Source organism: Scomber japonicus, chromosome 1 (genome assembly GCF_027409825.1).
Source record: "Scomber japonicus isolate fScoJap1 chromosome 1, fScoJap1.pri, whole genome shotgun sequence".
Classification (NCBI taxonomy): domain Eukaryota; kingdom Metazoa; phylum Chordata; class Actinopteri; order Scombriformes; family Scombridae; genus Scomber; species Scomber japonicus.
Window position 1 is genome coordinate 14,178,546 of NC_070578.1, and position 25,150 is coordinate 14,203,695.

Consider the following 25,150-nt stretch of genomic DNA (forward strand, 5'->3'; position numbering starts at 1 on the left):
TACAACTCAAAGAAATTGCAAAGAGAGTGCAATATTTCATCCTGCTGGCTAGGGTATGGAGGTTTGCTACATAGGATAACAATGACGTGATATGTGATGTATAATGATGTGATTTTGAGCTGATGTTTAGAGTAATGTCACAGTTGTACAGTAAATAATTTAAGAAAGTTTTCAGCCATCACCAGCCTCAGTCCAAGGCCTTATAAACTCTTTTGGATATGTGGCCCCAAACTCCATTGACTCTGGCAACAATCTAGAACATCATCTACATCTACTGTATGTACATGTGGATCGGATCCTAGAACACCAAATGTCTACAATTCTTAGTTACTGCTTCTCCAAACGTTTTTGTGTGTGTGTTGTTTTTTTAGTGCCTGCCTTAGTGCGCAAACTGCATATTTAAAATATTTTCTCGGCTCTTCTCCTCTTTAATATGTTAATATTTTGTGCAATAAAGGTTCCCAAGATCAAAGGAAAGCAGTCAGTTATCCTTTTATTGTAGCTGGATTTTTCTATCCCACACTTAGGGATTTTTGGATGTAGTTATATGCCACTAATGTGATATGTCAACTTATGGCACTGGTAAACTGTATGTGGTAAGATAAACTTTATAACTGGCTAATATATTACTGATTATTTTGGTTAGTATTCTAGCAGTTTAGTTCTATTGGTGTGTGTGTTAGTGTGTGCTTTTGTTTGAGAAGTTTGTCGGGCGGTGCTCACTAGTCAACTAACCTGCACCACATTCCTTCCATTCCTCCCCGCTGTCTGCTTGGTCACGTTAGGGTAGAGGAATAGCACTAGAGGTGACCATGTAGGTGAGGAGAAATATAGATATTGCAATGTCACTCTCAAGTTGTGGTTTAGCTGTATTGTTACAGTATTCTAAAAGTGAGACTACATACTGCTGGGGGAAATGTAGTCCTAGAATATCCACATGCTTACAGAAGAAGTCAAAATAAACTTGTAAAATGTAGTGCAAGTGCAGCAGTAAACAATGCTTTAACTCCTAGATCACTTCCACTGCATGTAACCATCACACGATAAAACACACATTATCAAATCTCCTGAATAGTCATTTCTGCAAAGCCTAAACCCTTTGGTTCTTGATCAAATGCAGTATATTATTCAATGAGAGGAATTCTCTCTCACATCTGTGATAAAAAAAAAAAAAATTATTGAGAACAATAGTGCAAGTATAATATGTGAGGCCTGCTCAGTGCAGTATGCCCTTCATCACGGCATGTACCAGGTAGTGTCACATAGCAGTCTCATTCATCATTCTGACCTTGTGTGAGATGCTCAACACTGATCCTTGCACACAAGCATTATACAGTCCATGTGCCTCACTTCAAAGAGCAGCGCCAGACAGCGTTGAGGAATAAGGGAGTGCTTTTAGAGGTTTTCCATATGTCTTCCTTTGTGTTTTGTCTTTTATTTTCATCTGTGTTCTACATTATTATACTTACCACTATGTCCCACATACTGTCTCTACATACTGGGAACTTTCACATTGCCAGTATACCATCTCATGCACCAATATCACCAGCACAAATTCCTGTACATTCACCGCACCGCTGCATGAATAAACAGATTCTGATTCGGATCTCCTGTGTTACTCCCATGTTAGTTTTATTGCCAGCTTTGTTGACTCATGCAAGTGGGCCTGGCACTTGACATGGCCATGTGGAGGCCCCATGCTGCTGGGAGGCCCTGTTTGCAGGAATGCTGCTCTGTGATTGGAGGAAGCCATACTGGGATGAATGAGCACTGTACATAGAGCAGGAGGCATGAGGGACTGCACTGGTACGCCCCCTCTCTCATTCTTTATCCCTCCTTTTCTGTTCTGCTCCCTTTTTCACTCTTACACACACACACACACACACACACACACACACACACACACACACACACACACACACACACACACACAATCACACACGTACATTCAATGGGACACAGGAGCCATGTTTGTCTCACCATTAACCCTCTTCTTTTCATTGTACAGTGGTATGCCATTTGTCATTCTACTGGCTGTGAGAATAAGGTCACAGAATGATAAATAATAGAAAGTGTAAATGTCAGGTTTGTGGTTCGTTACTAGGACTGTTTTTGGTATCGTTCAAAAGGAAACCAATACCAGTACCGATACCTTGACTTCAATACTGGTTCGGAATGGTCATTTTCAATAGAAATTTGATTAAATCCATTTGAACAAAAATAAAATAAAATGATACGTTACAGTACAAATATTTAGTTGTATTCTTCATCCCTTGGCATTTTTACACATAAAAGACATAAAGCTGTTTACCTAGGGCTGGTTACTGCAGAAAGGACAGGGAAGTGGCTAAGGCTACAGTACCAAAGATCCCTTGCTTCATCCTCCAGGAAGCCAGTCACGGAGGACAGTGGGGAAAACGTTCTTTCTGAGCAAGACAAGGCACTCGCTCTCACTTGTACACTGTACACACTGATGAAGAAAGAACACTTGCCTTGGGATGTTTTGCCTGGAAAGCTGCTCCACTGCTGTCATGTTATGGTAGCCATCTTCCCTCAGAGCCTCAATGTTACTCAGGATAATGTGTACCTAGCTCCTTCCTGACCAGGCAGGGAGTTACGATCCTCTGCAATAAGGCCAATGCGGAAGTCATTTAGAACTGCATTCAATCAAAAGGCCACCAGGGGGCGACCGTTTTGGTGTCAAAAGGACTTTCGTCTCTATACAAGTCAATGGAGAATTCACAAACTTCTCACTTGATTTCTAACCTCAGTAAACGTTTTCAAAATGTGTTTATGGTCTCAATCGCTAGTTTAAAGCCTTCTTCAATGCAGTATGATGTTCATTTGTGAAATTTTGGCCTCCCTGATTTTATATTTGACAATAAAGCAGGGTGTGCATTTGGGGGCGTGTCTACGTCGTGATTGACAGGTTGATTGATTCACAGGTTCAGGAGGGCGGACAGATTGACTGTATGGAAATAGCCGTGAACTTGTTTCACACTGACAGTTTTCTCCAGAGTTTTGTGGTTATACTGTAGTTAGTCGTACCAGCTAACTTGGTTAGCATCACCAGGTTGCCGGTGTAGACTGTGGTAGGTAGGTGTGCAATTTCCTCGAGATCCATTCCTCTCAACCTCCCCCGATCTGTTCTCTTGCTCCTCTGGATGCCCATATAAGTCGAATCTGTGTTCTTTTTTTCCCAACATGCACCTCAAATTTTCAAGATGGCGCTGCTCAGATCCGATACTATTGGCCTCAAAGCAGCAGTCCACAAACCAATGGGTGACGTCACTGCTGTTATGTCCATACAGTCTATGTTCCTGACCCAGACCTGATTGACTGTGTAAAACGTGGCTCTAAACTCATATGGGTCATGGGTCAGCTGTTGCACATGTAAATACAGCTTGACAGGTGCAAAGGCAGGTTGACAAATACACAAAGACTGTAAGTGAAAAATTTCTCACTTTTCTTAAAATGTCAATAATGTGCTTTTGGGAGGTAATCATTTGAATTTTAATATAGATTTACAATATTCTACTCAATATGGAGGTCATAAATTCTGAGCAGCAGAATACTTAATTAAGGAAGTGAAAAAAGTGCAACCCTCCCAATTAAATATAACATTTCTTTTCCATTCATTTTTCAACACTGTCTGTCATATAAACTCTAGAGCCCAAAGTTAATTAACATTAAAAAAAAATAAAACCTTTGATTGTATCAGCCTCCTGACAGTGAAAGTGAGTGTATGTGTGTGTTTGCGGTTAGATGACGTGTGAGAAGAACCCTGGTGTATCATCATGGGAGGAAACACAGCTGGAACGGTTAACACCTGACACGGCAGCTGTTCACATTGTTGAGTGACTCATAGCCTCACTGTGGATTCAGTGAAATGTCGAGGCTTCTGTATGCGGCATTGCTCAACTAGTAAACAGAGAGTTTTGCCATCAAGTGGGTTGAATGTGTTGTACACTTCAGACTCCTGACAGTGTTTTACAGAAAATAACCATTGCCCAAAGCAACATTTTTTGCATGGAAAGTCAAAAATGAAGCCTATGAAAGAAAAGCTGAAATATGTAGACAGTAGTAAGGTTTGTTTTTCACTGTTTCCGACCTTCTTTCCCCTGTTATTTCTCACCTGCATACCAAAACTTGAGTCTCATTGTCCCTGTAGGGTTTCATAGCTTGCTGCTTCTCTGCCCAGATTATTACAACTGTAGTCTCAATATTGATTTATTCACACAGTGGGTAGTTTTTGGCTGCGAGCACATGTAAGTACTGGAGGTATTTTTTTTGCCTTGTTGTTATCAATATTAGCAAACAAACACTGAAACAATAAGCTAGGCACTAGTTGAACTTGGTTTGACGTTTGATTTGCAACATACAGAGTTTTCCTGGCATTACTGTAAACTGCTTAGTGCCAATCACACTTTAGTGTATAGTGATGTCCTATAACCCTGTTTCTCTGAGACAAGTACCACCCGTGTGTGCAATGCAATATATTTCTAACATCATTTGGAAAGGCTCATAGGCAATTATCTACTACCTCTGTGTCAATTTCGCAGATGTACATGGCAATCTGGTTATCACTACTTTTGAGTGCTTCAGTGGTCCCTCTTCACAAAAGCGTCTGTAATCACATTTTGCTGCTCTCTTTCAATTGAGTCTCAAGGATGTCCTAATCTTATCTGTGCTGTTCAGTCCTCTATTTCATTCTATCATTCTCAGTCTCTCTTTTTGTCCTGTATTCTCTCTTTCCATTACCTCATCCTCTCCACCTTTTGCCATAAAAAAACAAAACATGTACTGTAGCACTGTGGCACTTTTAGAGTTTTTTTAGCCACGCTGTTCAGGACAGTGTCAGCCTGTTGGTTGGGCCACCACACAGACTGGAATATTTCAACTGCTGCATGGATTGCCATGAAACTGTTCAAACATTCATGTCTTAAGAGTATGGAACCTACTGATATTGGCGATAACCTAACTTTTCCCCTAGTGACACCATGAAGTTGAAAATTTATATTATTTTGTGAAATATAACAAGTAATGGATCACTTGCCATGAAATCTGGTAAAGATATCCACGTTCTGTAATGACTTTGGTGATTAACTCTTAGCTTTACTTCTAGCACCATCATCAGGTCAAAATTTAAACATTTCCAATACTATTGTTGAATTGAATAAATACCCATATTACAAAAGACATTTTCATCAGTGAATATGTTAAACATAAACATCAACTTGTTAACACTGTCATGGTAAGCATGTTAGCATGCTGATGTTTGCAGCTGTGCAGCCTCACAGAGCTGCTAGGGCTGTAGACTCTTAGCTTGTTTTTAATGTTTGTCAGCATTACAAAGTAATTACTTTCCACTTGATAATATACACAGCTAAATATATAAAAACCATATGATGTACATATGAGAACAACATAACTGTGCAAAGCAGATGTCGGCCTCATAAACAATCAACATAGACATGGTTCTAATAATAATGCAGTTGTGGTATGGATAGGCTAAATTTAATTGTTACTGTTGTGAAATCTTTAGCAAGTAGCAGCACCACAAAAAAAACAAAAAACTACCCACTGCAACATATGTCATTCTGGGGCATTGGATAAAAAGAAAATTCTTTACATGAATTGGGGGGGCCTCTTTGTGGGTATCTGTAGTTCATGAAAGGCCCGGCGTATTGTATAGCTTCACTTGAGAGGCTGTGGAAACCTGAGCTGTAGCCTCAGGGTCACGGGGTGTCCAGTCTCTGTTGACAGTGAGCTGGGCCGGGTGAAATATGGGCTGTGCCGGGTCACACTCCTCCTCCTACTCCTCCTCTTTCTCCTTCTGTTCTCCCAAATGTTTTGTGAATAGGTGATCCATTAACAGAAATGGACTTTCGGAATAAGTGTTGATGGTAGTGCGAAAACTGCTCTAACAACGTCTCCATCTCCCCAGGCTTCTCGCTCTTTTTCTCTCTCTAAATAACAGACAGGGTCGGTATGTTTCTTTGCCAGTGTTTGTACTTTGCTTCACTGCAATCTATTTTTCATGTTTTTTATTGTAAAAAGGACTACAAATCAGTCTTTAGTCTTTCAATTTTTATATTTATCCACCTGATATAAGCCGTAGGTCCACCAAACATCACTTATCAGATATCGCAAAATACCACCACTGCACTCTCACTCCAGACAAAGTATTATAATTATTACTGGTGGGCTTGAGTATCATCATGAGTGATATGTTTGCTGCTTTATATGTTTTTTTCTATGTTTGTTTGTCTCCTGTACTCAGACTGTTTCTATTTCATCATCATCTCTCAGTTCTCTGCTCTCCCTTTTTGTAAACCACTGTCCTCTCTCTACTTAGAGTAAGCTATGAACCTCTTGGCGCAGTGCCATCACAATCCATTCACTACAGCTCAGCGAGACCGCACAGCCGCTACTATATCCCAGAGTGTACCCTGTTCTTTCCAGCAGCTCCCACTTGTTCGATAAAATGGCAAAATGGCCACTTCACAGATCCCCCCCCCCTCTTCATTACATTGTGTCCACATGAGATACTGACAGTTCATATGTGGCTGTACATGCGTTTATGTGTGTTGTAATGGGTTGTTTGCGTGGGTACATGTTAGTGAAATGTGTGTGTGTGGGACATGGCCACAAATTTAGGGCATGTTGAGCGTGTGTGTATGTGTGTGTGTGTGTGTGGTTTCCCTGATGAGAGAGTCACGTCTTGAAATATGTGAAATGCGTATCATGCCTATTTTTTAAAAGTATACTAGGTCATGTTAGACCTTGGTTTAGTAAATGTTACCATAACTTTTGTCCAACTAAGTTGGACAGTGTGGCATTTTATGTATCTATGTATCTATATTATAATAGTTTAAAGTGTCAAAACTTTTCTGAAAGTAAATTACCGTTTTGCTCCCTTTTTTTTCTTTTGCATGTTACTCAACACACCTCTACTTCAGTTTTGTGAGGTGTAATGGCTTACATACCCAACGAAGAATGATCCCCACTTCTTGCAAGTGAAACTATTGGCAGTGAGCTGGGAAATGGCTGCTAATGTTTTAATGACTTAATGAGACCTAATTAGTTGAAATGGTAGAGAGGAAGAGGGGAGCCGTGGAAGTGATCTGTGTCCATGTGTGTTTGCGCGCATGTAGGTGTGTCTGTTCCTGCAAGATTGTGTTCATGTATTAGTGTTATTTACATGCGTGTCTTTATGTGCCTCTGCATGTGTATTTGGTTTTGAGTGCAAATGTGTGCATGGATGTTGTCTCCATGGCAGGAGTGTGTGTGTTGTGTTTGTGTGTGTCAGTGTGTGCCAGAGCGCTGTGTAGCCTTGCTCAGCATTACCCAACCTCTTCATCAGGATGTGATGGTGGGGGTCAGGCCTCATTTAATCAAGGAAAAAATTCCATCTCCCATTAACTTAATTAATCCAATGCCAGAGAAAGAGAAGCTGAAGGAAACCTGCCTGCGTGTGTGTATGTGTGTGTGCCTCTGCCTGTGTGTGTTTCTTAGCTGAATTGACAAATAGATTTCTCAAATGAATGAGGGAAGGGAACTTAAAATGTACACAGATAAACATACAATAATGTAACTTCATGAAAAAAACATTTGAAGTGACTTAACCTCAATTATTTGCAAGCTACAGAAGAAGTCAGACGATTAGAACTTAAATGAGGTTTCAAGGTAACATTAGGCAACTAACAACTTGAAAAAATGCCAAAGTGTGCCAAAGTGGAGATGCTTCAGTCAAATAAAGCTAAGAGGGGCAGTTTTGCAAATAACTACAATAACTACCTTTGTCAAATACAGAGACAAGCTAAGAGGAATGAGTAACCCTAGGCGTTATGGTAGATACTAGAACCTGAGTGATATATCAGTTTGTCATCAGCGTATAGGTTTTCCGATATGTGCCGATACAATTTTTTACATTTTTGTTATATTTTTGTGTACTTGATTTTAATATATATGTATGTATGTTTTTTTAATTCATAGTAATTTATATTTATTAAATTCCAAGTGAAGTTTAATGTCTTGATGATGCCATTTTATACAATAACGTTTATTGTTTACCTGCAGATATCCTGCCTCCATTAGATAGCTTTGTTACAAGTGTTTGATCATTACATTTAAGGGGATCGTTGGAAAAAATAAAGTGTGTTCATGTATATTTTCTATATAAGATTATTGGCCAGTATATTTAGATCAGAATTTTACTCCCTAAAGTCAGTATTGGCCCCAGAAATCCAGTATTGTTCAGGCCCTCATGCGAATGCAGTGTTAGCAGCTGTCATTTAATTTCCTCAAATTTAATCTATTTTGTACAGAATGTTTACATTATGTGTAGGTCTCCCTTTTCAAACAGCTAAAAACTTTTTTTGCAACTGCAACTTACTGCATCTAAATGATCATAACTTGAAAAGATCCACATGACCCTAGTTCTTAGGTTCTGATTTGATTTGCCTCCCCGTTTCACACAGAGTATGAAACAGATGTTAGTGCATAATGTATGAAGAAAAATGTGTGCTTTAAAAGCAGTAATCATTGAAAATGCATAGACTGATATGTGTAGTCTTCTGAACGCAGTGCAAAGAAATGTAGAGCTACAATAGACCCTTACTTATTTCATGATCTTCCCTGTGTTTCTCATACTTACCAGACCCCTTATAAAAGATAAATAAGTGCTGTCACGTATGTCATTCAAGATAGTCAGTCTTCAGCTCTTTGTCTCTGATCTCCTCTCTCTTGATCTTTCCCATCTTTTTTCATTAGCTCTCTTCTTTTTTCTACACATTTTCTACCCTTTCCTATCATGTTTTCCATGGAAATTAATGAAAAAATGTCTCTGACATCACTTACTCTTGTAAGACAAAGAGAAAAAACACAATAATACCAGACTATGAAAGTCAAATACAGTATTTCAAAGATTATGGAAATAGTCAAAAATAAATATTAAAATATATGGCTGTAAAGTACAGTAGGAAGAACATACTGATTGAGTGAGTATTTTTGTTTTATGATACCATGAAAATTTGTTAAAATTTGCTGTCATGAGCCAAATGCTTAATTGTGGATATGGTCTAGTATACTCCAAGATGTTAAAGTGAACAACTCTAGTTTTAAGCTCTCTGACCATTTCCTAAAATTCCTCAGATTATGAATGAAACTCCCATGTCAGCCTCACACACCAATTTCATGGCAAAGACTGATTTATCTGAGCAGTTTAAACGTGTTGAGTAATAGCAAGAAGCCCTTTATCAAAGGACTCTAGTATATGCTTAACAGTGTTGGCACCAGGAGGAGGTGTAGAAACACAACCAAAAGTTTGGACTAACAGATGTCTGAGTTGCAAATACCTCCAAAACTGTTTTTTAGCCAGGTTAAATGTCTCTTTAAGAGTGTCAAATGACTTAATGGTGCACCCCTCATACACATCGCCTTAAGTCTATGGTTATGCACAACTTCTGGTTTCACTAAATGGAAGTTGTGGTGTGAATCCACTTCACAAATACCTGTAATCCTCCTCCACTGCATATGAAATAGGAATGAGTGAGTTTGTTCTACTGTCAGCTTAGTTATGGTAAAGTTAATAGTGTGTATAGGTCTGCATAAAGAACTGTCAATGGCATACCAGAGAGGTGCCATAGGGGGATAGGGACCAGTGTGTCATGTGCCCATGCTATAAAGATATAGTACAAGGTTTGGGATGCCAAACCCTCCTTTGCCCACTGTTCTGTGTAATTTTCTTCATTAGGATGTTTGATGTTCCAGAGAAATGTGTTGCACAAGCTGTTAAATAGTTTTAAATACTTCAATAGAATTCCAATAGGTAGTGTCTGTAAAAGATAATTGAATTTTGGTGCACAGTTCATTTTAAGCACATTTGCCTTGACCCACAGTGAGAGGAAAAGGGGGGACTGACTTTGTGTCAGTCTTATATTGTTCAGGAGGGGTTCAAAATTAAGACACACAAGGTCTTAGTGCTGTACCAAACTATGTATTACCTGCTATAGCCCATGAAAAGTGACTCACTTTGTACCCAGACAATTTGGAGAAGTGGTCAATCGTGATAAGTAAGGATGGGAATGGTCTAACTTTTGGTATAAGCCTGCCACATTTTGCCTATTTCAGGTGACATTCTCCTGCCCTTCCAATATCTCAATGTTATTTTTTTTTTAAATCCCTATTGCTACATGAATTAACAACAGTAATAACAACCTCTAAGCTAGCAACCTACACACTGAAAATGGTAAGTTATGTTTGTCTTTTATATCAGTAACCTCTTATGACATTATCGTCATATGTCTTTTACATTTTAGTTTCAAAAGCAGCAGAGGGAGTAGGATAGGAGGAAAGATAATGAAGAGAGCAGCTGTGTACACACCCTTTGAATCTTGTGGTGACAAATGGGTTGAAATTGTATGTTGTGTGTGGATCGTGTGTAGATTGTGTTTTACTGTGCTTGGTAAAATGCTGTCAGGGACAGGACACTTTCAACCTCTGGTGAATAGAAGAGTGTCTGGCGCTATTCACTTTCCTGTGATGAGGAATACACACATGAGGGTGGGTGTGTCTGCTCTCCCCTCTCTTACTACACAAAGGGAAGTGTGGATGATGGACCCTTGCACCACACTCATGTGCACTATGCCAGGCGATACGCTGTGAGAAGCACATATCGCCTGGCATAACAAGTATGAGAACAGTGATTGACCCCCCACTGTGGTTGCTGCCTCCATTCTGATATGGGCCAGCTCACATGGTTCAAACCTCCAGTTGACAGATGTATGTCTAGCAGTATTCCCTCATATGTGGATAGGAATACACTGAACACACACGCACATCTGAGAGAATTGATCACCATTTCCTTCTTCCTTGTTCAACTTCACCCAAAAGGCAAGTGAGGACAGCCCGGAGACACAGTACCAGCTGCTGTGAATATCATCCAGCTGGTGACGGTGGTGCGTTCATGGACCACACTGACTCCTGTAACATTCACCAGCAAAAAACTAAGAAATACAAGCATGCATACAGTTATACAGACACATTATGCACACATGACAACACTCTCACACACACAAATAAAAGAAAAAAAGATGAAACATGCATGTAAAGCAGGCTTATGAATTGTTGACTCATTACAGTGAAACATCCATATACAGTTATAACCTGAGAAAAAAGAAGTAAAGATATATCTATTCATACATGTATTCACATATAACATTAATACACACTTATACTTTAGAAAACATTATTGCTTGTGTGTGTCTTATACTAGGCCAATGCTGATGGGCATGAGACATCACAAGACATCAAATTTGTATCTATCTTTCATGTAGCAGCTGTTTGTTTGGCCCGTATCTCAACAACTAACCCTGTTCCATGTCATTGTCCCCCTCCTCCACACTGCATCAGCAATGTGATTTCTGTCCTGGAAGTGCAGGAACACAGGTGAGGAAAGCTCATGGTAGCTGGTCTCTGTCGGGTTTGTGTCTCAGGGACCTGTGACCTCTGTCAAGTTCAAGAAAGTCAGGATAGTAAAGGTGGAGAAGCTGCAGGATGATGTTGCATAGAAAGAGGGGGCCTACCCATCTTGCAGTTAGCTTGTATCTGGTTAGTAGTAGTAATGCTAGTTAGCCCAGACTTTGCTCTATTTGGGCAGTTTCTTGTAGAAACTCCAGATGACTTGGGTTGATTGTAGCTAATATTCTTCCATACAAGAGGGTGACTTGCTTTCTCTTCACTTTAATTGAGAAAAAAACTGTTTCAGCCCCTTTAGGTTGCCAAACCTGTTGCCCACATCATGTGACTCTTCAAAATTGCATTGTATTTAATGAAATACTGATTGTGTTACAAGACTATTTAAATGAATGAAAATTACTCATGATGAAATACTTGTGTTTAAATGAATAAACAACATGATCAAGGCAGATCAACAGCAACATCTCATTTGACTGTAGCATATAAAGCAGCCGCTCATCTCACATTAGCTCGTCAACCTCTGACTCCTGGACTTCCCGCTTTCTCACTGACTTTAATGTCCCTCTGCTGACATACAAATCCTTCCATGCTGCTGCACCCATTTCATTTTCAGAGCTCCTCCTCCTGCTCTGACTCCGGCTTCCTCTCTGTCCCCAAAAAACCCTGCCTCTGGAATGCACTACCACTATCCATCTGTCCTGCCAACACTATTGACCCTATGAAGTTTTGCTTTAAAATGACAAATTGCTGAATGCGTAAACTCATAAAGTAGACAAAAATAGCCAAAAATAAAAATGATGAAGATGTAAGAACTTAATAATTGGATAAATTAAGGAAAAAATTAATTCATAAACTTGTGTTGTAGTTGCTGTGATAGTGTTCACAGACCAATAAAAATGCTGCACATACAGCATACTTTGAAAGAAAGTGAAAATGTAGGGATATATGTTAAATTATTATTATATGTCTATAAACTTAGATTAATGAGCCTATCATAGACTAGTGCAATTCAGGCCATGGTTAACTGTCTTTGATTTATTTGCCCCCCACAGAAAAGCCTGTTTCAGTGGAGCTGAGCTGCGGGGCTGGGCCCAGCCATGTAGTGTTGGAGCCAGGATCGCCCCTCTTGCTGCACTGCAACCTGGGGGCCAGCGATACACCTTTCAATGTCACCTGGCTTCAAGATGGCCGGCCCCTACCTCTGCAGGGGGGTGACTTTTTGCAGTATTTAGCCAACGGATCCCTCCTCCTTCTGCCCACCGCTAAGGATGGCCAGCCTCCCCCGGGTGTGGAGGGTGGCTACAGCTGTGTGAGTGCCAGTGCCCTTGGAGCCTTGACCAGTCGGACTGTAAATGTGCTCCTGGCAAGTAAGTGACCAGTAACACTTGGTGTACCTTAGTTTCTTTTGGGTGCTTTTGTTTAAAACACATGCTAGTTGGAAGCTAAAAAATGGTGCAATGTGAGTGGGTGAATTGATCTGTCTAGGTGTGTTAGCCCTGTGACATTTTAACCAGTACATGCTCCTCCCTCCTGAAAAACAAGAGTGTAGAAAGTTATTGGACAGATTGATGCATACTTAAACAATTATTTCATTACATCATTAGTAGAGCTGATTATTAGACAGTCAATCAATTGGTTGGAGAAATTTAATTGCTAAAAGATTTCTTGTTTAAGTCTATTTTTAAGTTAAAATGTCAACAACAACAAAAAGTCTGCAGTTCAAGCTTTTCAGATGTGCAAATTTGCTGCTTTTATAGTGTTTTGATAAAAGTAAACTGCACGTTTGGTCCAGATACCTCCTTGTTCTCTGTGAAATTGCACTGGTTATTTTTCACAATTTTTTGGCATTAAATAGGCCAGAGGATTCATTGAGGAAATAGCCCATCACTAATGGAAATAATTGTTAGTTGCAGCCCTATGTAAAGTTCTGTTCATATGGTTAGACTGAAGCAGGAAATAGCTTATATAATAAAGTATAATAAAATACTGTATCTGTACTGTATATAAGTTCACCACAGCTACTTTATTATCATTTCACATGTGTTGATATGTGCTTGAAATAGGCAGATACAATATAGTTTGTAACATTGCTAATATGAATGACAGAACACTGGTTTGAATTTTAGTTTGGGTATGCACTCACACACACATCAATGTGATTTGTCAGAATTTTGTAAAGGGTATTTCCTTGTGTGGATGGAGATGAACTTGTTTCTCCTCTGTCTCAAATATGAGACTTATCCTCTGGTGGAGTGCTAACAAGTGTCCTGGGAACAGGTACACTCTTAAACAACTGTTTGTTAAAAGGCACGGAAAGACGGAGGAAGTGTGAGTGAAAATGAGAGAAACGATCAGGAGGAGGTGGGTGTGAGGGATGAGAGGACAGAATGTAGCTTTTTAAAATGCCCCTCCAAGGGGACCTTTTTCTCTCACAGTCTTAAGTGGTAGTCTTTATTTAGTCATTAGCTTTGTATAAAATGAAACAGTATACTCTGCAGATGCTCCCTCTTTTGTCAGCTGCCACATGCCTATTTATGAGGACTTCTTGTTTGAGGGACAATAAGGGGAGAGAGGGGGAAGTTGGATGAATGGTGGGAAGGTGGAAAAGGCTGAAGAGAGTTTGAAGTGATGGTGGAAGAAAAGGCTTCAGAGACCATTAGGAATGACCTTCAGTTTGTATGTGTGTGTATTAAGTGTGTGCATGTCTGTGTGTGTGGTTTTTGAATTAAATCAGTGGTGAGAGGCTATGAGATAGATGTGACCAGTGTGCAAGAGGTTGGAGCCGAGCTGCCTTAACATTGACATTGAACGGACATTCTCATTTCCTACTGTGTCTTCACTACCAGAAATGAGAGAGATCACATCTGTGAAAACACATTATGAAAGCCACCTGCTCCTTTTTCCCTGTCTCGGTGTATGATGCATGTGGCCTTGTCTAAAAGCATGTGGATGTGTCGGGGAGAGGGAGGGAGACCATGAAAGAGACCTGCTCTCTTCAAATAAAGATAAAAAATGAATTTAGGCCTGGAGCCGTTCAGTCTCTCACTCACTTTTTTCTCGGCAAAATGCCAGAGGCAGCATACAGCGTACACATTACATGTCCCAAATACATCCGTGGGTAAATTATGTTACTAGAAAAAACAGCTTTTGACACTAATTAGACCAATTAACCTTTCTCATTATGAGACTGCTGAGGTGAATGTCAATGTTTCCTAATTCCTGCCAGCATTCAATCACAGTGGTGCTGTCATAACCATGAGAAAGTGTGTTCTGTTCTCCATGCAAAAACACTGCCTTAGACTAAATGTGCTAGTTTTTTCTTCATTATAGTTCTGTGCATTTTTAATAGCACCATATTCAAATAGAACTAAAACAGAAATGTGCACATCCTCTTCATTTAAAATTTTAATAGTGCACTTTTTGCACTAGTAGTTTTGGGTACACATATTTTAAAATGTATGTTGCTTTCATTGCAGTGTGTTCCCTCTGTCTCGTTATGTCTCTTGCATGATTTGAGTAAGTTATTTTGAGGCAGCTGGATATAAATGCATCAAAAATTCCTCTTTTTCCTCAAAATATACATTCCATTCCCAAAGAAAAAGAGCATGTGGAGAATCACTTTTAGATGAAAAATGGTAGCTCAAGTACATTTACTGTTTTATTTACTGGCTCTTACTTAATAACACGTATGACTAATTTACACCTTTAAGTGGATTCATTTTCACCCTTGTTTACCGTAAATATAAAACATTTATATACACATTGTTCCAGTAGCTATTACAAAGCTGTGTTTAGGCTGGGGGAATGCTTGATAGGTTTTCACAGTTTTACTCAGCCTGAAAGCTGGGTAGCAAAGAGGTCATGGGTGGAACTATCTGCTTGTACAAGGGGAGGGGAAACGTGCTGCAATCTGATAGCTGTGGGGCCAAAGAGTGGGGCATAGATAGAGAGATGGACAAAGACAAAGAAAGAGTCGGGGTAAAGTCAAGGGCGAGAGTGAGACAGAGCGAAAGAGAAAAGCAATGAAAAAAGAAAAAAAGAGGGAACAAAGAGACAAGATTGTGAATTTTTATGTAGCACAACGAAAGGTTACACACTTTACATAGTGCAGTGCCCAAGGAGCTGCCTTAAAATGTTTTTTTAAAACACAGAAAGATCTTGTTGCTAGGAAGCGATGAGACATATTTTTTACCCTGTATGACACCTTTTACTGGCAGTGTTACTCTGAAAATTTGCCTAGCATATCACCACCACATGCCTGAGAAGAAGAGTGTCACTTTTGCAACATCTGAATGTGTGCTCTGCATGGTGCCAAACAGATCTGCCATGGAATTTCATTGCAGGCCTAAGGACTGCAATGAAATCATGGAGTCCTGGGAAAAGACTAATATGATTATGCTTTGACAGAGCGGAGGTGGAAGCTTGGCCAGTCACCATTGTTCCATCACAGCATGGGCAAAAATGTCTTCTCTGAACACCCACCACCCCCCTTTGCATTAATATCTGCTAATGTGCACTCTCGCTGATCAGCTGTTTTTCACCACTCACATATGCACACACATGCACACAGTGATCCAGAAATGTAATCACAGGCAGACTGTGCACTGGCATCAAGGCACACAGCAGAGTAAACACTAAGGTACAAGTAGCTCAGCAGACATGCACTCAAATTTACACGTGCACACACTCACACATACGCACAGTGAGTCTGGCACCCCATCAGGCACTCTGGTAGTGTTACAGGTGGTGTGTTTACATGAGGGCATCATGCTGTAATGGCTGAAAATGGCAGGGGTTAATCATCAACTCCTCCTGCAACAGTCATTACATGTTTTTTGTTTTTTTCTGAAATGATTCAAATGCTTTCTGATACTAGGGCCAAACATGTGTGTCAGCATGCAGCATTTACATACTCATTGAGAAATGTTATTTCAGCCTAGATGTCCTAAACACATTTTTTTTACTTTTGTTCCTTTTCTTGTTCGGCCATGTTATTGGCTGCAAGTTTGACAACACCCACCTCTAAAACAAAGTTAGAGAGCTACAGTGGTGCCAGGATCCACACAGTCATCTATTCCATTGTTTTGTTTGTTTAAAGTCATTTGGCATTCCACTGTGTCCCCACTCTTACAGCCTTTTAGCTCTGTTGATGGCATTGTCTGTCTCTTAGTTGGTCCACCACTTTCTTCCTGACTTAAATATCCTGACAATGGCTGAATGGATGACATTTGATCCAACCATTCATGCCCCCCTCAGGATACATTGCTATAACTTTGGTCACTTTCTAGCCACATCATCAGGTCAAAATACCTGAAAATCTATGACATTCTCTCAACTTCAGCTTTACTTTATGTTTAGTGACAATTAGCTAATGTCACTGTACCATGCTTAGTCTGAAATATGTCACACTGATGTGAAATTTATATACAGTCAGTGAGATATCATTGTAAGCAAATTACAAACTTTATTACCCATAAGATCTAATCTATTGTAAAACATAAATAAATAAATAAACAGATAGCTGCAGCAGTTGTTCACTTATAATCTCTTCTTTGATTAAACAGTATCTCTGCTACTGGCAGTCTTTTGAAATGCATGAATCGGCTTTGTCCTTCCTGCAAAGCAGATTATTGTACATGCTACTGCTGGATAGTCTTTACATGTTTTCAGGCTGTGCGAACAACTCTACAAATCTGGTCTGAATCAGTTCTGCCATTTGCTCCATATGAAGTAAATGTGTTACAGAACTACCAATCTTTGTATTGAAATAGATGAATTTGTTTTGTGGCATTTTGCTGTACACAATAAATATGTGATATAATGATTCACCTTGTATTTTATGCCATTGATACATGTATACTGAATTTTCTCCATACAGTTCTATTAATTGGGATTTGGATTCTTCTGCCGTTACCTCTTTCTCCCCGCCTTAGTTTGCCTTCTCTCTTCTTTCTGTACTCTCTCCTTTGATCCACCCCCCCCCCCCCCCACACACCCCCCACTCTCTACTCCTCAGGCAGGGCTACAGGCGAAGTGGTTGGGACAGCCAACCAGTTTTGTTCTCTCCTCTGACAGCCTGTTGGGGTCAGAGGTTAGAGGCCCTCGGATAGTGCCCACTGCTGCCCCCTGGTGCTCAGTATTATCTACAGTAGTATGCATTCCTGTGTGTGAATGTGTTGAGGCTGTGAAAACTGGAGCGCTGCCAAGACTCAACCTAGAGAGGAGAAATAATCTAGCCAAGCCTGATTAAATCCCAAAATTTCTCCTAATCAGGACATTCAAGGGTATTTAAAGAGTCTGAACAAGTCTTTAATTAAATTATACATTTCAAAATGTTACCTTTAAAAGCCTCAAAATGGCTTGAATACAATAATTGGAACTTGTGAAATGGAGACAGTAGCAATGTTATGCACAGATACTCAAACTTTTAAAAAAAACTTTAAGGACCAATTTAATTTTCATGTTGTATTAAGTCGTGGACCCACAATTCTTGCATGGCGTACACACAGTCAGTGTACAGAAAACTTTTCATTTTGACTAGAGTGGTCATGACGCTGTCCATGTTGGCACTGGCGAAAAGGGAGCTGGAGAACAATTATGGACTCCAGATTTGAGATAATTGCCTTTGTCAAATAATGTGTGACCTACATCAAACAAACGGTCACCATATCAGAGGTACCTGTAGTAGGTGATATGAAATGTAGATTTTCACTAAATGAAAAAAAGGTCAATAACTAAAGCATTAGTTCAGGTACCAGCATACTAATGACTCCTAATACTAACGCAAGTAAAGTACAAAGTTTTAAGGCTACTGTATCTTGCTAATTCAGCTTAGATATTTCCTGATCCATTGTCTCTGTACCCTCAGGTCTGTCTCAGTTCCATCAGGAGCCATCACCCCAAACAGTGCCTGTTGGGGGTGCTGCCCGCTTTGAGTGCCAGATTGAGGGAGTTCCCACACCTGTTATTACCTGGGAAAAGGACAAAGTGACTGTCCCTGAAGACACAAGGTGACTCTGCTTCTGTTGTTATTGTCCTTCATCTTATTCTTAAGATCTTCTTTCCTCTTCTCTCTTCTCTAGTAGTGGGTAGTGGGAGTGTCATGGTCCTACTCATTTCGTTAATGTGTTTTCTGGGATTTGGTTTTCTGTTTGTTCTGGGGTTCCTCTCTGTGCTTCTCTATCAGTCTGGTTTTCCCTTCACATACCCTGCATCTAGCATCTTTAGCCATGTCATCCTCTCAGTTTTTTCATCAGACAGTCAGCTCCTGCTTGCCCACCGCCCCACCCTCACCTGTTCTTCTTCTACATTTACTGGTCTCAGTCATTCATTCCTTCTCTTCAGTCATTTTGTATTCTGATCCTGTCTCTTATCTGTTCTTGCCATTGCTTATGGTTTGAACAATCCGTCTGTTTTTGACCTGCCAGCTTTTTGGACATTTAGGCTTGTTTTTGTACTTTGATTTATTAAAGCCTTTTTTCATTCAACTTGTGCTGCCCTATGTCTGCTTCTAGATCCTTTACCCATGTGTCCCAGAGATGACAGTAAATGAGGGAAATAGGAAGAGACATAGTAGGATATTCTAGTATTGTCTTGCACATAATGCCAAAAAAGATCTTGCAACAAAAGGAAAGTCATAGATGATAAGTTATATGCATATATTTAATTTGAGTAACATTTAATTTAATTTTCTAAAGGAAATAAACTTAATTTATTTAGAAAAACTAAAAATAATCTGAAATACTTTCAGGCTCCTTCAGCACATTTGAGTTATTGATCTGCTGCTGAATTCATTAAGTTTCTAAGAGCCATAAATTGGTCTACTGGGTTAAGCCCCATCAAGATTAAATCCTAGTACAAATAAAAATCATCATCATCCACTTAATTTCACAATAATAAATATGATATCACTGCCTGCAGTTCATTTCAAGAGCTTTATCCATCTCTAACATTGTAAATTATTTCAGAATCACCCACTTGAACAAAGAGAAAAGATAGAGAAACCCCCCCCCTCCCATGCCTGTTAGACATGGTGGGTTTCTTCTGAAATCAGTTGTGAAAGTGAGCGCATTGTAAAGTGAACCTGAACCAGAAAACCTCCTAATCCTGTAGTTTGAAATTTAAATTTTCTTTCTATGCTTACTAAATATATGAAGCCTACATGTACATTCAAATCATGTAGTGCCACTTAAGTGCAACCTCACCATTACCTCATCCTCTTTGTATATTCTTCTGGTGCACATAATGTATGCAATTAAAGCTTGAGTGAAGGAATCAGAGTGCACTGTTAGTTAACAATTAAATGCATTGAAACATGCTAGCTTAATGAACAGAACTTTTAGTTACAACATGTATGTTTATTTTAACTTTTTTATTTTCTTATTTTTCTATTCCCATTTTACAGTAATGTGGCTTTGAATGTTGAGTAGAATAGATAAGTTTAAGTACAGAACTATCTATTATCTAAATGCTAATCAGCAGCTACAGGATCTGAAGAATTAGCTCAAGTTTAAAACAAACTTAGCTCAAACTCACTATGAACCCTCTGTGCTCTTACAGATCAGAAAAAAATATCTGCCACATTCTTAACCTGTGTATGTCAGGTCTGTCTCACAGTTCTCTTTCACAAATATTCTCAGTTGCTGAGCCATTTAATGATATTGACATTTCACTGTGGCTCTGCTGGCCCCAGCGCCTTGGAATTTGTTTCCAGTCTTATTGCACAGAACTAAGCGCTAATGGCTGCTATAGCCCTGCATGACCCGCAAACAGCTCCCTGCTCATGAGGTCTTATTGGAGGGATGTGGTTCTCCCACCTCAGGCGTTGTTAATGGCCTCTCACAAAGATGAGCCAAAGGATGACTGATACATCACTGGCTTCTTCTCTGTGTGTTTTCTCTTGCTTTAATGTGCCTTTTCCTCTCTATTAGCCCGTCTGCCTCGCTCTTGCTCTTTCATGCTCTGCTATTATCCCCTTTCCATTTCTATTCCTGTTACTCCTCTGTCGCTGTTTTCTTTTCATTCATGGCCTCCTGTTTCTCATTGTCTCTTCTTTTCTTTCTTTGTTTTTCCCATCCACCACTCATCCACTACTCTTAATTTTCCCCTTTTTCCCCTCTTTTTTTTACCTTCTCTACTCTGTCTATCTATCAAACCTTTCCCTTCCTCCCTCCCTCGAAAACTGGGTGCCACTGGTCACATTTTGGTGGGATTAATATGCTATAATAACAGCAATAATAGATTGTGGGATGGCATTACATTACTAGGGCCCTGGGGGCCTAGAGTAATACATCTGGAGCATGACCTCCATAAAGGAGGAATAAGTAGAGAGCTGTAAGCACATAGTCATGTAAATATCAACAGTACAAGTAGACAATGTACCCCAAAAACACAACATATGCAAGCTTATTAACGGTGACTCTCTGTCCGGAAAACAACTTTCCTCTTGATGTTCCTGTAATGCAGGATTTTTTTCTTGCACACAATAGTCTCACTCCTGAATAAAGGATGGAGCCCTGTAAAGACCCAGCAGGACCCATGCTGAGTTGATCAGCTGGATGTTTCATTCTACACAGCACAAAGCCATTTATTCAGTTGTTTGTGCCTCTTTCATTCACCTTCTTACCCTCTCTCCCTCTGTAACCTCTCCTCTGCAACAGGTTCATTTCCCTTCCGAATGGGGTGCTGCAGATTCTGGAGGTTACCAAGGAGGATGAGGGTGCCTACAGCTGTGTTGCATCCAATTCTGCCAGGAAGGACATCAGTCATGAAGCCAGGCTCTCTGTCACCACAGGTGAGATCTGTTGCAGTGCTCTATAGTGTTTGAATACGCAGCCAGGCCCCACTGGGAGCTGCCATGCCAATCCCAAAAACTCAGTTTTACTTTATTAGGTATGTCCAGTGCTAATGAAATGGTACTCTGTCTCTCATATTATGTTGTGTGAAACCCAGTGTTTGTATTGTGTGTTTGAAACTATTGTAATCAGTATTATCTAAATCTAAAGAATGTTGTGTTTTAAGAAGTTGTGTCTGAGATGATTTTTCCACAAAAAAGTTCAATAACTTTTCAATAAATTACATCTTCTGCATCTCCACTACATCATTCTGCACAGTGATACTCAAACATTCACGTGAAGTTATAATTTAAAATCCCCATTTTTCAGTGGAGCTTTTAAGATATGTTGAAAGGGAGAACAACAGAATAGAGTGGATCTGTTATTATTGAGAATTCATATGTGAATATTGTGGTTACTCTGATCATTTTAAGACTGTGGTAACTTCAGTTGCAGAAAAGGTTGGTTCTGCACAGCTACTGTCAGTGAATGGGAATATCATAATATCTGGACGTACTGTATCTCTGTATTTATTCCCTTATAATATAAACAGACCGAGGGGAAAACAATGGGTGTATTGTGATTGAAATATTGCAGAATCACACAGAATAATCAAGCACCTCGGACATCTCACAGGCCCCTTTGCTACACAATGACTGCAAGTGAGTTCCCATATTGTTTAAATAGATGGAGAGGAGATGGTCATTAATGTTACACGATTTAATTAGGTTCACAATTGTTACTGCCTCATCCAGGACCATGTGTAGCTCTTTGGGCATCTTCTTGGTCACCAAGGCTTGGCGATGGATGATACAGTGCTTCCAACAGCGGCTGGGGCAACAGCTTGCACCTGTTACACCAGACCTCTTCGACAACCTGTCATTGCCTTTTTAACATCAGTACATATTCCCAAATAGCAGCCTCAGTCAATATGACTCTCCTGAATAAAATCTGTCAAAGCCTTGAAGATCTCTAACCCTAACCCTAAACCTAACCCAATACAAACCAGCAGAAAATTACTAAACAAAAACTCCTCCTGGGGACTGAGCCCGCATAATATAGCACACATACACCATTAACTGAGTACAGTTAGTGACGTCGGTAGACTCATCCAGCTTAAAGTAGAAGAAAGGGCTCTCAGTCGCTTCAGATCAGATGCCATGTCTAAGTTATTGTCAGACAATAGTCGCATTTGGCTTGGTGGCAGCAGCTTTTTACATTATTACCAAAAACATGTCTTTAACAGCAGGGAGGAGTAATGTTTCACCAATGTTGTGGGGTTTACCTGCATAACATCATCTGTTTCTGCTTCTGTTGGTATTTACAGTGCTGAATACCTCAATTGCTTTCTTCTGTGACTGCAATTCCTTTAGCTGTCTATCAAAAAACTCAAAAACCCAAACTTGGGTGTTTGGTCTCTGTATAACATTGGAGTGTACATGGTCTCATACTGTGGCAGTGCAGCATCATCAAGACCAATCCATGAAAATACAAACTTGAAATAATCATGGTCATACGTGTGTTTTCTGTTCATCCCAGATTCTGTCACCTTTCTCACTGTAGGTACTAAAAATCAATTAATTTTGCCCCATGCATACCTGAAGTTAGCTATGACTAGATGTTTACAGTTATTTTTTCTCAATGCCGCGACTCTCCTGAAGTTCTCCACTGCCCCTAAGAGTGGGCACACTTTGAAATGCACTAGTGTCGCATGATGTGGATCAGGGACCTGGGAATATGAAGACTGACCCACTATTCTCCCTTTTGAACTGTAGAGGGTGGGTGCAAAACGGACCAGATTTTTAAATATTTCATTGTTTCCATTCAAAAAAAGCTAACTTTGCCACTGTTTTCGTCAAGTTAGACAGCAGATAAAAACATGTTTTAGACACAGAGTTAATTAAACTGTCTTAATATGACTCTTTAAAAACAATTAGAAATTGAGTTTTTTCCGCTACACAGTTAAAATATTAATCTGAAGCTTTTCTCAACTCTGATTAATTGCTGTTGAAAACGTACATATTCTCAATTGCCTTTTTACGGTGGCCGAGATCCGCCATAGCTGCAAATAAAAGTAATGCTGCAAACAAAAACAAACACTGCTGCAAATAAAAAGAAACGCTGCTGCATATAAAAGAAACGCTGCAAATAAAAAGACACACCGCAGCAAACAAAAAAACGCTGCAAATAAAAACAAACGCCGCTGCAAATAAAAGAAACACCGCAGCAAACAAAAACAAAAACAACACCGCAGCATATAATAAAAAAACCGATGCAAATAAAAAAAGCCACAACAGAAGTGGATTACCGGGGACTGTTTTTGCCGAAACACCGGAAGAAGAAACAACAACAACAGGACTACGAATTGGAAAACGAACTAGAAAGTAAGTGAAAATGGTAGTGTTTAATATCGCTACATGTACTTTTTAATGTGTTATTTGGTCAGGCGATGTAGCCCCAGGTTTGAAGTTGAACTGGAGAATGCCGGTGTATTGTTACCTTCGGCTAACACGGGGAGACCACTAACGAGAGTGGAAACAACTGACGGATACATAGTTCCGGCAGCTTATTACTGTCGTTGTTGTTGTTGTTTGTATCATTAATAATCATGATAACAATAATCTAAGGCGTGGGTAACAATAATTATTTGGATTAATGTGAAGTTTAAGCTGTGTCCTCACAGTTTGTCACCGGCAACGTGAGGAACATCCTCAAAGCCACATAAACATTAGGGATGACTAACTGCAAACGAAACATCAAATATGGTTTTCAGCATGTTTGAGGGTGACTTGTCTGTGTCAGCCAACATGGGGATGAGGATCAGAACTGCAGACACTTAAAACACGCTGTTCCGCCTACGGGACGGGTCGGAGGTTGGGAGGTAGCCACAAGTCCTTCTGAATGTTTTAAACACCAACCCTTAAACATATTTATTCATGCTGTACATTGTTAGAAAGCATAGGTTGCCCTGATTCATTCAAGACCACTCACGAATTATATTGGTTGCTCACAGCCGTAATAGTATTAGCGATTGGCTCGGCTAGCCACTCAGCTAAAGTAAAAACAGCTATAATCTCTACATACCTTCAAAGTCTTCCCTTTATCCACAACGATCATCTTATGACTCAGGACTTTCTGTACAGCTCGCCAAGTATCCATTCTTGTGAAATATGAAATCCGTTTCCATAACATCGAAATACTTTCCTCAATATATCCATGTATTTAGTCCAACACGTAACGTAATAACACAAATAACAAACCATATACAGTCCCTTTTACGTCTTTTCCTGACCTACACGTACAAGCAACAGCAACAACGACAGTAATAAGCTGCCGGAACTATGTAGCCGTCAGTTGTTTCCACTCTCGTTGGTGGTCTCCCCGTGTTAGCCGAAGCTAATAATACAACAAGTTCGTTTTCCAATTCGTAGTCCTGTTGTTGTTGTTTCTTCTTCCGGTGTTTCGGCAAAAACAGTCCCCGGTAATCCACTTCCGTTGTGGCTTTTTTTATTTGCATCGTTTTTTTTTATTATATGCTGCGGTGTTTTTTTTTTGTTTGCTGCGTGTTTCTTTTATTTGCAGCGGCGTTTGTTTTTATTTGCAGCGTTTTTTTGTTTGCTGCGGTGTGTCTTTTTATTTGCAGCGTTTCTTTTATATGCAGCAGCGTTTCTTTTTATTTGCAGCAGCGTTTGTTTTTGTTTGCAGCATTACTTTTATTTGCAGCTATGGCGGGCCTCGGCCACCGTACCTTTTTAATGAGACTGCAGCCTACAAAGAATGACCTTTTCCATATGTCCTTTATGTTATGTAATTTATATACCTTTTCCTGCTCTTCT

The 25,150-nt window shown here is 39.8% G+C and overlaps 1 protein-coding gene across 2 annotated transcripts in view; it reads left to right on the forward strand.

Moving 5' to 3' along the window:
* The window catches only part of igdcc4 (immunoglobulin superfamily, DCC subclass, member 4), a 52,558-nt gene that overhangs the window by 9,475 nt on the left and 17,933 nt on the right, over nucleotides 1-25,150 (forward strand). For both annotated transcript variants that reach the window (XM_053336492.1, XM_053336578.1), the window contains exons 2-4: nucleotides 12,534-12,848; nucleotides 18,350-18,491; nucleotides 21,141-21,274. In XM_053336492.1, coding sequence (XP_053192467.1) covers nucleotides 12,534-12,848; nucleotides 18,350-18,491; nucleotides 21,141-21,274 — 591 coding nt within the window. The remainder of the gene's footprint in view (nucleotides 1-12,533; nucleotides 12,849-18,349; nucleotides 18,492-21,140; nucleotides 21,275-25,150) is intronic.